Source organism: Myotis lucifugus, unplaced genomic scaffold (genome assembly GCF_000147115.1).
Source record: "Myotis lucifugus unplaced genomic scaffold, Myoluc2.0 scaffold_162, whole genome shotgun sequence".
NCBI lineage: Eukaryota > Metazoa > Chordata > Mammalia > Chiroptera > Vespertilionidae > Myotis > Myotis lucifugus.
In genome coordinates, this window is record NW_005871210.1 from 2,333,217 (window position 1) to 2,345,925 (window position 12,709).

The window sequence follows — 12,709 nt, forward strand, 5'->3', positions numbered from 1 at the left end:
AAATGACCTTTTTTTTGGAAAAAGTGTTTTTATTGTTTTTAGAGAGAGAGAAAGGGGGAAGGATAGAGAGATAGAAACATCGAGAAAGAAACATTGATCGGCTGCCTCCTGCACACCCCCCATTAGGGATTGAGCCCACAACCAGTGACCATGGAATCCATCCGGTGACTTCTTGGTTCATGGGTCCATGCTCAACCACTGAGCCACACCAGCCAGGTGACCTTGTGTTCCTTTTGTTCATCATTGAGGTCTTTAACAAGTTGTATACAATTTTTTATATGTTGAAATTATTGGCAAATAATAACAACTTTTCCATAATTCAGAATCTACATTGTGCCCCTTCTATGTCACAAAAAAAATGAATGTGTTCCCTTTCAGGGGAATATAAGTGAGTGCAAAAAGTTTTTTTTAAACTTTATTTTGGATTTAAAAGAAGAAATTTCAAGTCAAATCACAAATACGAACTAGTTACAATTCAGAAAAAAAATTTCCCCCAGTGAGCTCTTTAGACTTTCTTTAATAAGGCAGTACCCAAGAGACGGAACATCAATATTTAAACTTAATCCTGGTAACATTTGCACATTTTTTCTCTTGGAATTATATTCAGAATGAAAAGGGGGGTAAATTTAATTTTATCACTATTTGAAAACTCTGTTTCCTTAGAAGGTGGCCAAATTTTATTTCTCACTCTTGATTTATCTTCTGCAGCTTTCACTTTAGCTTAGTGCGCCTTCTTCTTGCTTTAAATCTTACACTATGTAAGATGTACTTTCCCTTTGGGAAAACATCACCATGTTTTATATAGGCAATTGCAGGAACCAAATAAGAGGTTTGGTGTTCTCTCAGTAACTATCTTTAGTCCCCACAGACTTGTAGATGAACAGTATCCTTGACAACCTTGGAACAAGGACACCGTTTGGGTTGCCTTCTTAAATTAATCAAATTAGAAAATAGTTTTGATGTTTAGATGCAGTGAATATGTTCAGGAATAGCAAAGGAAGATGCCACTACCAAGGATATATCAATACTCTCTTTTTTTTCTAAGATTTGCTAGTATTTGAGATGATAAGAGTAATACAAATTCATTGTAGAAAATGAGGGAAGTGCAGAAACAATACAAAGAAGGAATTAGAAAAATTACTCATAAGTTTACTACCCAGAGATACATACCATCTGGCATTTTGGAGACAAATGGATTCATTCTAAGTAGCTATTGAATGATCTCTGAGACCATTGCTAAACTTGCCAGCCATGAGTTATTTTTATTACATATACAAAGGACCAGATTCTACCCATTCCTAGTCAGGATTGCTGGTTTGTTGATAATAGATTTTATTTTTATTTTCAATGGGAAGACAACTTAATAAAGATATTGGAGGCAAGCAGGCATGAATTCTAATCTCAAGCTGTGTGACCTTGGGAAAGTCACTTAACGTCTCTGAGCTTTAGACTTGTAGTTAAAATTAAACATGAAAACAAACAGAATGTGCCTCCCACAGAGTCTAGTAGCTAATGCTCTTGCCCTTCTCTTCTGATGGCACTTTAGAAAATAGAAGTGTTAAAAATATGCTTTTAATTCCAAGCAGCTTGTTCTGAGCTCCCTGCTGAGTGAGGCTTATGCAGTTAATTCTAATGGTTTGCCTTGCTAATGAGGGGAAGTTGTATTATTGGTTTAAATGAAGCAATTAAGTAAAAGAGATGGCTTGGTATTGGTAATCTGCACACCCACAGCAGAGGACAGATAATAATTCCGTGTTGTCCATCCTTACTGCCTGTTTCAATGCCAGTGCTTGCTTCTTCTCTGCCACCCCCAACCCTCACAACAAAGTGACTTGTTCAATAGGGTGGTAGCCAACTCATGGGGTACTGGGGATGCCTGAAGCACATTGCCTACTAACCAGAGATCCCACAGATTTTAGTTTGAGCCAGAGCTAGTCTTTCAGCCATCTGTGTACTAGTAGTTATGGAATACCATATAATAGCAAACATCACTCCTAACTCAGTGTTTCTCAATCCTGGCTGCATATTAGAAATTACCACTAGAATTATAAAACTTACAAAATCCAAGCCACATGCAAGACCAAGTAAAGCAGAATCTCTCTGGGGATAAGGGCCAGGCAAAGCATGCTTTCAAACCTCCCCAGGTGATTCTAATGGGCAATTAGGGTGGCAATGCCCTGGCCTACCTGGTGTCAGGCTATCATCTGAGCCTCAATATCTTGCAGTCAGGTGCCATACCATGTGGTGGAATGTAGGTTGTCCTCTTGTTGCTACTTGTAAAGACATTTAGAAACATTAAAAAGTATATTGAGCCCTGGCTGGTTTGGCTCAGTGGGTAGAGCATCAGCCTGCAGACTGAAGTGTTCCGGGTTCGATTTCAGTCAAGGTCACATATCCAAGTTGTGGGCTCGATCCCCAGTTGCGGGGGGGAGAGGGGGGGCAGGCAGGAGGCAGCCGATCAATGATTCTCTCTCATCATTGATATTTCTATCTCTCTCTCCCTCTCCCTTCCTCTCTGAAATCAATAAAAAATATATTTTAAAAAGTATATTGAAATCCTTGTAATTCACCTCCTCCCTGTTCTTTCCAGATACTTCTAAATTCCTTGGGTGTCCAGAATCATGATTCTGAAGTTTTGGCACTTTTTTTTTTTTAAGCTAAGCCTGAAGTTTGAGCTCTGCAAGAGTCAGTATCCTCTGTGTCTGGCTCCGGTTAGGAGTCTGGTCTCAGTGTTCATAGAAGTCTCCTTACTTCCAAGTTTTTGTATAAGATGTAGCATATATGTAGAACCACATAAAGATATGATTTTCAAATGGGTAGAGAATTCCTTTGCAAATGAAGTGTGCCTTGTTCAGGCAGGAGCTTTTCCACATGCAGAGAGAGTTCATAAAGGAGCGGACACGCTGCCGAGCGCTGGAGGAGGAGCTGGAGAACCCCATGAACGTGCACAGGTGGAGGAAGCTCGAGGTAACCCCTGGCAGAGCCTTCCTCCCACGCCCAGATCCCTTCTTCTACCCCACAGGGCTTCATAGCTGAAGCACAACAAGAAGTGTGGTTTTATTAAATGTTATGCAAATTGTTCCCTAAAATGTAAGACTGGATCGAATGTAAATTGAGTTCCCAGAAGAAGGACTTCCCAGAAGCAGATGGTTCACTTGGGGATTGTCTAACCCAGTGGTTCTCAACCTTCCTCATGCCGCGACCCTTTAATACAGTTCCTCATGTTGTGGTGACCCCCAACCATAAAATTATTTTCATTGCTACTTCATCACTGTAATTTTGCTACTGTTGTGAATCGTCATGTAAATATCTGATATGCAGGATGTATTTTCATTGTTACAAATTGAACATAATGAAAGCATAGTGATTAATCACAAAAACAATATGTAATTATATATGTGTTTTCCGATGGTCTTAGGCGACCCCTGTGAAAGGGTCGTTCGACCCCCAAAGGGGTTGCGACCCAAAGGTTGAGAACCGCTGGTTTAAACAGTCTTGCACACAATTCTTTCTGCCTAAAGAAGACTTAGTGGAAGCCGTGAACTGGCTTCACCAATGGACATTCGTTTTTCTCTTTTTGCCATTTTTTGCTCAAATAGCTATCCCGTGGCTACCTATTAGTCTCAGGTAGTTTGTTGCCTCTAGTTACATTGGCCATCAGTGTCTTCAACCATGTTTCAGTTGGTCTTTGCATCTTTTTATTTCATGCAGGAAATAAGGCTCTTGTGAAATTGCCTTCTTTTTGAGGGACTAGCATTGTGTTAGCCAAACCTTTTTTTCCCCTTAAGATCTTGGGAGCACAGACAAAGTCCATTGGTGGGTGATGGATAATAGAGGCATACCTCATTTTATTGCTCTTCACCAGTGTTGATTTTTTTTAAAAACACACTGAAGGCAAACCCGTCCACCAGCAAAAAGATCATGCCTTGCTTTATTTGTGATACACGCTTTATTCTGGAACTGGACCCGCAATATCTCCGAGGTATGCCTGTAAACCTCCTATTTTATTTTATGACTTTCTGATAGACATTACCACCAGCACCGTAGGTAACAGTTGAAACCAGTCTCTGCTTATTCAATAAAAGGTGGCCATATCCTCTTGTTGTGCCCAGCAATGTGGGCACCAGTAGGGGCTTCGACTAATTGAACAATTAGGATATTGGGAGAGTATGTGTTTTCAGAAAAAGCAGGGCAAGGGTTAAAAACAGCCAAGGTGTTTTTTGGTTTTTCATTTTTAGTTTTCCTTCTTAATGAAGAAAGGCATTAAGGATAATGCATTATAAATTGTTATATAAACATGAGGCCTGGATTTGAACAACATCCAGTCTTGCCAAGTGAAAGTGTGTGCCAAATGCAGTCCCAGCGTATGGATATCACTCGGCACTGCTTAGTATTTTGTAAGCAAAGCCAGAGTTAATGGAATCTCCCCCCCCCGACTCTTTTGGACCCTCATTTATTCCTCTTCAAATGCCAAGAGTGGTGTAGTTTACTGAACTAACCGTAATATGGATGTGTAGGGAAGTGGAGCTGAAGATTTAAAATCCATTTACTGTCACATTAGTTTACTCCACGTGTTTGCAAGCAGAGCTTTAAAGTTTCCAATTCCATGTCAATTTCTATTTTAAAAATTAGAAAACAGAGATTGTGGGAGGCAGTTGAAAAGATTTAGCTGTTAGATTAATTCCAAATGTCAATACAGTTGAAAGGGAAGCTTTGGCTCAAAGTCTAGAGGACAGAATATCAATTTATAAGTGTAGATCTTGTTTGAATTGTACGCAGATAGTTACTGAAGGTGCATCAAACCTTTATGGATTGATAACACTGTTTGCGAGCGAAATGCCATGGACGTGTTCTGTTGTCAGTTATTAGCAGAAGTCCACATCCTAGAAAGCTTCCCTATCATAAGCTGTAAGGCATCTCCTTGTTGACAGTATCAAAGGAGAACCCTGAGGCTGAATGAATTAGGGAACCCTGTCTCATTCCCATGGAAACAGAGGTGATGGGAGGGGAAACCTCAGAGCATAGTAATTAGAGCCTGGCATATCTGGGCTTGAATCCAGCTCTGACCTTTACCTGTGTGGGTGAATAACTTAATGCTTTGAGTTTCATGTCTCATCTGTAAAAGGGGAAGACTCATGCTACCTCGTAGGGCTGTTGTGTGGCTAAAATTGGATAATGGAGGAAAAGCACTTAGCATGGTGTCTGCTTGGTGACAAAGAATCAGGTATCATGCACAGTAGCTATCATTATTGCTGTTGTTATCAGTAGTAGTAGTTTCCTTGGTGGAGCAAACATATTCACTTTCCATCTCTTGGCCAAGCAGAGTCAGTAGGTAAGACATTAGCCAAACATCAGTCTGTTTTGATGACCATCTCATCTGTTACATACCCATCTCTCTGTACTGGGTCTGCAGGTGTGCAGTAGATTTCAATAAAACAGTAATTCTTTTGCAAAGGGACCTCAAATGATAGTGTCTCAACATCTTTTATTTTGTTCCCTTGAACAGGCCAGTGACCCCACTACCTATGAGCTGATAGAGAAAATTCACACCCTGCAGAAGCGTCTCATCAGCAAGACGGAAGAGGTGGTGGAGAAAGAGCTGCTCCTCCAGGTAGCATTTTCCCTTTCTGTTCTCATTGAACAAGCATGTTTTCTGAACACCGCCCCCTCCAGGACTGTGTTTTTTTAGGATTCTTTGGCAGGGTTGCATGCCCCATTTTTAACTGTAGATGGCAACAGCGACTCACACACAGAGAACAAACAACCTGATTAATTGGTCGTTTATTCTGCCATCACTGATATTTCAAGAATTCTGGAAAACAAGTTCAAGGCCAGAGTTATTGCATTGGGCAATGCGCGCTCCCTCCCCCACTCCAACTTCTCTACCGTTCTCTTTGTTAGATTCATTTAAACACTTTTCCTCATATCCTCACGTAATGTGGAATGCCATGATTTTGATTTTGAAAATGAGCTTTCACATAAAGCACAGTATGTCCTCTTGAAGATTTGTGGGAATGAAATGGAAAGAAAGATTTCTTTTTGAGGGTTTTAGGCAGTTAGTTATTCTGGAGCAATCAGGAATGGCACCATCCTTTTAGGCTTAGATCTTTGCAAGTACCTGCTGTCATCACCGTCAGCACCATTATCATCATCCTGCCAGATACTGTGCTGGTGGCTTTACCCACCTTGTCTCAATTCCTCCTCGGAGGTCATGAGGGTGGGTGCTGTCATCTCCAATCAATGGGATGAGGAAGTTGGGTCCCAGGAGTTTAGTGTGGAGAAGACTGTAAGCTCTGGTGTGAGATGGCCTGGGATGGAATCCTGCCTCTGCCAATTTGTAGCCCTGTGAGGTTAACTTCTCTGCACCTGAGGTTCTTAGTATTACGGGATAATAATAGATGTGAAAAGGGATGTTGTGAAGATTGAAAGAGCTTAGCATTATGCTTGGCATATAGTAAGTGTCTAATAAGTATTAGCAATTATCCTTAATATTTCTAATTCCAAAGCACATAATCTTAACCACTGGGTTTATCGTAAGAAAGAGTAGAAAATTCTGTATACAAACAAGGGGCATTTGCCCCTTCCCTTTACATTCTACCTTAAGAAAGACATCTTTCCTGAAGTTGGATATACAGCAAGTAGCTTTCCAGAGTATTGTTCTGCTGAGTGGTCAACAGAGATGTTCCTATTCTCTTATAGATGAACATGATAGTTAAGAGGACCAACTTCAGGGAAGATCTTGTCTTGAGTCCACTCTAATTCTTTATCTCATGACTTGGGGAGAATTACATAAATCCTTCAAACCTCAGTTACTCCATCTGTTAAATTGGGATAATAATCCTCAGTTTCATTATGGGAGGAAGGCACTCTCATCAGAGTCCACTACTCAGAAATCCTGTCATAAGAATAACCAATCAGTGCCTGGGCACTGGGGTCCAGCAGCCCTGGGTTTGAGCTGTGATTCCACCATTGCTGGGCACGAGTCCCATGCCCAAGGCCATGAGGCTAGTAAGTGGCAGAGTGGGGACTCCAACCAGGCAGTCAGCTCCAGAGCCCATGCTTTCTACCACTTCACCACCTGCCTCTCCAGCTATTATCACTTGGTTAGATTTAAAAAGAACCAGATTTTGTGTTTTGCCAAACCTCTCTATTATAAGTCTGTTTCATATTTCCTTGACTGCTCTAACTTTATTACTTTCTTCCTTCTATGTACTTTGGGTTTATTCTGTTCCGTTTCTACTTAATATTGATGCTCAGCTCATTAATGTTCAATCTACCTTTCTAATATAAGCATTTACAGCTATGAAATGTCCTTTAATTTCTTTAGTTCCTTCCCATATGTTTTGAAACGTGGTATTTTTTTTTTGTTCTAAATAAGACTTGAGTAACTTAAAAAATATTTACTATTTTTCCCATGGTAACCAAAAAAAAAAATCACAACTTTTAATTTCTAAATATACTAGTATATGTATTTTTAAGTTTTTTTCTTTTTTAATCTTTATTGTTGAGATTATTACAGATGTCCCTCTTCCCCCTCCCCCATTGCCCCCCTCCATCTGGTTCCTGCCCCGCCCCAGGCCTTTGCCACCCTGTTGTCTGTGTCCATAGGTAATGCATATATGCATATAAGATCTTTGTTTAACCTCTTTACCTACGCTGCCATCTTCAAATCTCTCTATTTAAGTTGTTTTTTATTATTGATTTCTCACTTTTATGCATTGTGGTCTCTAATTTGTTGAGACTTGCTGTGCGATCAACTAAGTGGACAGGTTTTATAACTGATGCCTGTGAGCTTGAAAAGGATGTGCACTCTCTAAATGTTCAAGAGTCAGGAATCGATATGATGTTCATCAGATCAACCTTGCTCTTTCCTAATTTTTTATCTCCTTAATCACTGAAAAAATGTTTGGAGATTTGTCTGTTTCTCCTTATAGTTCTGTCATTTTATTTTGTTTTAAGTACATTTTAGATTATGTTTATAAGGTGAGTAAAAGGTGTATATGGTTTTTATCTCTTCCTGATGAATTGTTTCTTTAATATTATGCAAGAATCCTCCTTAATTCTTAACGCTTTTACTTACAAAATTGCCTTATATTAATATAGCCCAGGTTTTTTAAACATACTTTTTCTTTTTATTTAAAATCTTTTAAAATCTTTAAAAAATATTTTTATTGATTTCAGAGAGGAAGGGAGAGGGAGCGAGAGAGAGAGAGAAACATCAATCATCGATTGGCTACCTCCTGTACACCCCAAACTGGGGATCAAACCTGCGACCCAGGCATATTCCCAGGCATATTCTCTGATCGGGAATCGAACCGTGACCTCTTGGTTCATAGGTTGACGCTCAACCACTATGCCACACTGGCTATTTTCAATAATTTTCTTTTTATTTTCTAGAGATTCTTTTTTACAAATCTTTGTTGATAGTGTCTTGATCTTATGCTTCATTAATTCATTTATGTTTTCAATTGATTTAAATATTTTATAGTTTTTATTAGATTATTCTATTACTTGGAGGTCTTCCTATTGTTTATTGTGATTGCTGATTCTTATTTGTGATGGACCTTTTTCCTATTATGTTATGATTTTGGATTGTAGACTAGTTTTCAGAAAGGCTTTATTTGTGGGACTTGGAATGGTCCAGGTTAAAGGTATGTCTTCATTTGGTTCTACGAGGGGCCTAGGATATATCTCTTGCTTAGGATAATTTTTTTAGGTTAAGTTCTCATTTTTGGGCTTCCTGGACCACTCCATAAATAAATATTAGAACCCCAAACTCTTGTGATGGAAGATCCATGGATACAAATTCTCTGAGTAGCCATTGCCCCCCACCCCACCCAGAGCCTAGGAGAGATAGGTTTCTTTATGGTCTTTCTGTCCCAGTGGGTGGATTTCTGTCTATTGTCTCTTTTTGTACTGAGGCTGTAACTCTTTTAAGTTCCCAACTTTATGTAGAGGAGTCTCAGTACTGACTACCCACTCCACACAGGCCCACCACCTCATCTTTTATCCTCCTGTGGCCATCAAAATCCAAGCTCTTTGCTCAGTGAGTACAGCCACTTGTCCCAATCAGCCCCCAAGGGATAGCTGCAATATCTATTGATGGCTCCAATATACAGTTCACTCTTTGATTTTGATATTTTGAGGATCAAATTACTTGCTCTCTCCATTTTGTGATGAAACAGATGTGTCATTCTATTTAGCATGTCTAATGCTTTGTAGACTTTAGTTTTCAGGTTACTTAGTCTGCCACACTGCCATAAACAGAAATTTCTTGTTTACTGTAATCGCTAGTTTCCTCATCCACAAAATGGGAAAAATAGTCGCACCCACCTGCAGAATTAAATATGTTAATTAAGTACATATAAGGTTTGTCACAGTGTTTAGATATCATTAACATTATTATGATGACTAGAGACCCAGTGCATGAAATTCATGCACTGGGGGCAAGGTCCCTCAGCCCAGCCTGTACACTCTTGCAGTCTGGGAGCCCTGCGATGGATTGCCCCACAGAGGGAGACCCCACCCACCCACCGCAGTGCCACCGGCCAGGTATCCTGGGCCTCCCGCTGCAGGGCGATCGATCGCCCCAAAGAGGTAGGCCCTGCTCACCCAGCCAGGGCTCCACGATGGATTGCCCCCACAGAGGGAGGCTCTGCCCACCCCCCGCAGCACTGCCGCGTGGTAGCCTGGACCTTCCTGTTTGGGGCGATCATGGAGCCCCCGATTGATTGCTCTGCTGGCCTGTGGCCTGGGCCTTCCTTTGCGGGGCAATCATGAGGTGATGGTGGGGCCCTCAACCAATTGCATCGCACCGCCTTGGGTTGGCCTGGTGCCAGTGGGTGTCATAGCGTGCTTGTCTGGATGGTCGTTCCACTGTTTGACTGTTTGGTCAATTTGCATATTACACTTTTATTATTATAGATGATTATTAATATTACTAATCACCACGCAGTTTTTTGCAGGCCTCCAAAGTTTAATATCCTCCTCACTTCCTTTATTTAAGTCCTCGTTTAACCTTTCTCTTGGATGGTTGGGTGGCTTGTACATCCCCAGACAACAAGCCTTGTTATCTTGGTGAAGCCTCAGGTGTTCCACGGGATTTGACAGTTTCTCATTTTCATCTGTTTTCTCAAATTATTAGAGAAATTCTCTGCACTCACAGTAGAACATTTTGCAGTTAGGAAGATTTTTGGTTGAATTCTTCTGAGTATCGGAACAATTTAAAAACGATCCCATCATTTCCCAGCAGGAGATCTGACGGAAGCCTATTTACCCCCAGAGACTGAGTTTTTTGAGGAAAATCTGTTGATAATTTCTCTCTCTAACCCCAATGCCTGGTGCAGTACCAGGCACATAGTAATTGCTCAATAAAGATTGACACGCTCTGTGCCTGGGCAACTTCGACTCACCCTTTAAGTCTTAGCTTAAATGCTTTTTCCTTGGGGTAGAGGGGTGGGCGAGGGCTCTTTGTAAATGTTCCCATATATTGTCTTTTCTTATATGCCACTCATCACACTTGTGATGAATGAAATAATTATAATTGTGTGTTTAATTATTCTTTCCCGATAGACCACTCATACAGGCAGTTCCTGTGTCTGCCTTGATGATCACTTCATCCCTAGGTCCTTGCACACAGGTAAATATTGGTTTAGTGACTGGTTAAATGTTGGAAGAATATCGGCCTGCCAGTAAGTGATATGTCTCACAGTCGTTTACATTCTGTCTTTGAGCTCTGAGAGGTCACGGAAATGATTCTTCCTGTTGCCTTTTGCATTTTTTGTCATTAACTTCTAGCTCTGCAGGAGTCTGGAATTTACTGTGGGTTGGTTTATAGATCTGTAAACGTGATTCAAACGGTCAGCGTCCTTTTTGCAGGCTGAGGCAGGCTGACTCGCGTGGTGCTCCCAAAGTCCTTCCCTTGCTCGGGATTAACATGAAATGGTTCTTGAACTTGACTTGATAGCTTCAGAGGTAAGATGAAGAAGTCTGTACTCTTGCCAGAATTAGAATCTAAGGTGTGGATGAGAAGTTTCTTTTGCTCACCAGTCTCCTCGCCCTTAGAAGGAAGCAAGGGCAATGCAAGCATAGCTGAGATGTGCCTCCTGCTGGCCTCTCCTTTCTGTTTTTGCCCCATTTATTCCTCATCCCTTCTGAATCCCTTGGCATTAGTGATTTCATGAAAAAAAAGCACCTGTAGAATTAAGCAGACATATGTGCAAGAGTAACTGCTATCCATTACCCAGGGACCATTTCATCATCATCATCACCATCATCATCAAGATCTCGTTCCAAAAAATGGCATAAGGCCTGATAGCATTAGTGTAGGAAGCTCTAACCTCTTGCCAGAGGCACTTAAAACACACGGAACAATCATAGCAGCTGGGACTTGTTTTTTTTCCAAGTGTTTAAATATGCCGTAGCAAGCTCAAATACACTCCCTCCCAGCCCCCCAGGGCCAGGCAGGTGACAAGAAAGAACAAAGTTAACTGTACATCACTATCATAAATGGCAACTGACAGGAGTCTGAGTCAGGGGCAACAGAGAGTGGTGGGGACTGCTGCACATAGGGGGCTGCCGTAAACCCCACCCCAGTGTGGGCCCATGTTACCAAATCTTTAATTTTTCAAGAGTAGCTGGGAATGTGGAGTTTTAAATATTGGCAACTTTAGGAACATTGCATGGGCTTCTCAGAAACACATCCACCAACCACCCTTGAGCCCCAGGAGGCTAATTTACAACCTCTAGCTTTAAGCCTGGGGGAGAGAGAGATTTCAAGGAACAGCAGTAGCACAATCAGCTTTACTTGTTCGAATTACTTTTCTTTGATCTAGTCCTTTGCTATGATTCCTTGATAGAATACAGAGCACCAGAACAAAAAGGGAAAGAGGAGATGGGGAAGGAGAAGGAGGAGGAGGCTGCAGATGATGTGCGGGGACGGGCAGTCAGAGGTAGATGAGGCTGAGTTCCTCCCAGGAGTATGTTTGGTGGTACAGTGGTGGGTGAGCTTAAGGGAAGATGGACCTTCTTTAGATGTCTTTTCCCCTGCTGCTAATGACTCAGTCTTAATTTATTTACAAGCCTTTCTAAAACAGAAAAGGACTTCTCTGAATTGTTGAAAAGGCCAGGGGTTGCCTCCTGACCCCCTGATGCCCAGGCAGCAGATGTATTGCTGGCACCCGCTGCACTAACAGTTACAGAGTGCTTCCTATGTGCCAGGGCACCTGGGGCTCCAGAGTGAACGAGATGGACTTGATCCTGGCCTTGGTGAACCTCCTAGTTCTGCAATCACAGTGCATTGTGACAAGGGCTGTGATTCCGTACAGATGCTATGGGACTCTGAACAAGACTTTGCAGTGGTCAGGGGTCTCAGTTTGGGTTCCCAAATTGGAGACTGAGACAAGGGCTTGGGTTTTGGTAGTTTGAGAGGTAATCTCAGGAGTGAGGCAGGTGGGGAAAAGCCAGTAAAGAGAGGGAGGGAGGGGGAGAGAGAAAGAGAGAGAGAGAAAGAAAGAGAGAGAGAGAGAGAGAGAGAGAGAGAGAGAGAGAGAGAGAGAGAGCTGGTCACAGCTGTGAACATATGAATCCCAATGTCACTAGAGTTCCTCTGAGGAACCACATTGAAACTATTGCAGAATTGTCCTGTCAAAGGAAGGGAGGCTGGGACACTTCATTGACTCCCATTCCCTACTGGTTAAAAGTTGCATTG

General features: G+C 41.6%; 1 protein-coding gene across 1 annotated transcript in view; it reads left to right on the forward strand.

Moving 5' to 3' along the window:
• CFAP58 (cilia and flagella associated protein 58) overlaps positions 1–12,709 on the forward strand; it is an 89,915-nt gene that overhangs the window by 42,013 nt on the left and 35,193 nt on the right. Inside the window, exons 14-15 of the mRNA XM_006095945.1 lie at positions 2,856–2,967; positions 5,507–5,611. Coding sequence (XP_006096007.1) covers positions 2,856–2,967; positions 5,507–5,611 — 217 coding nt within the window. The remainder of the gene's footprint in view (positions 1–2,855; positions 2,968–5,506; positions 5,612–12,709) is intronic.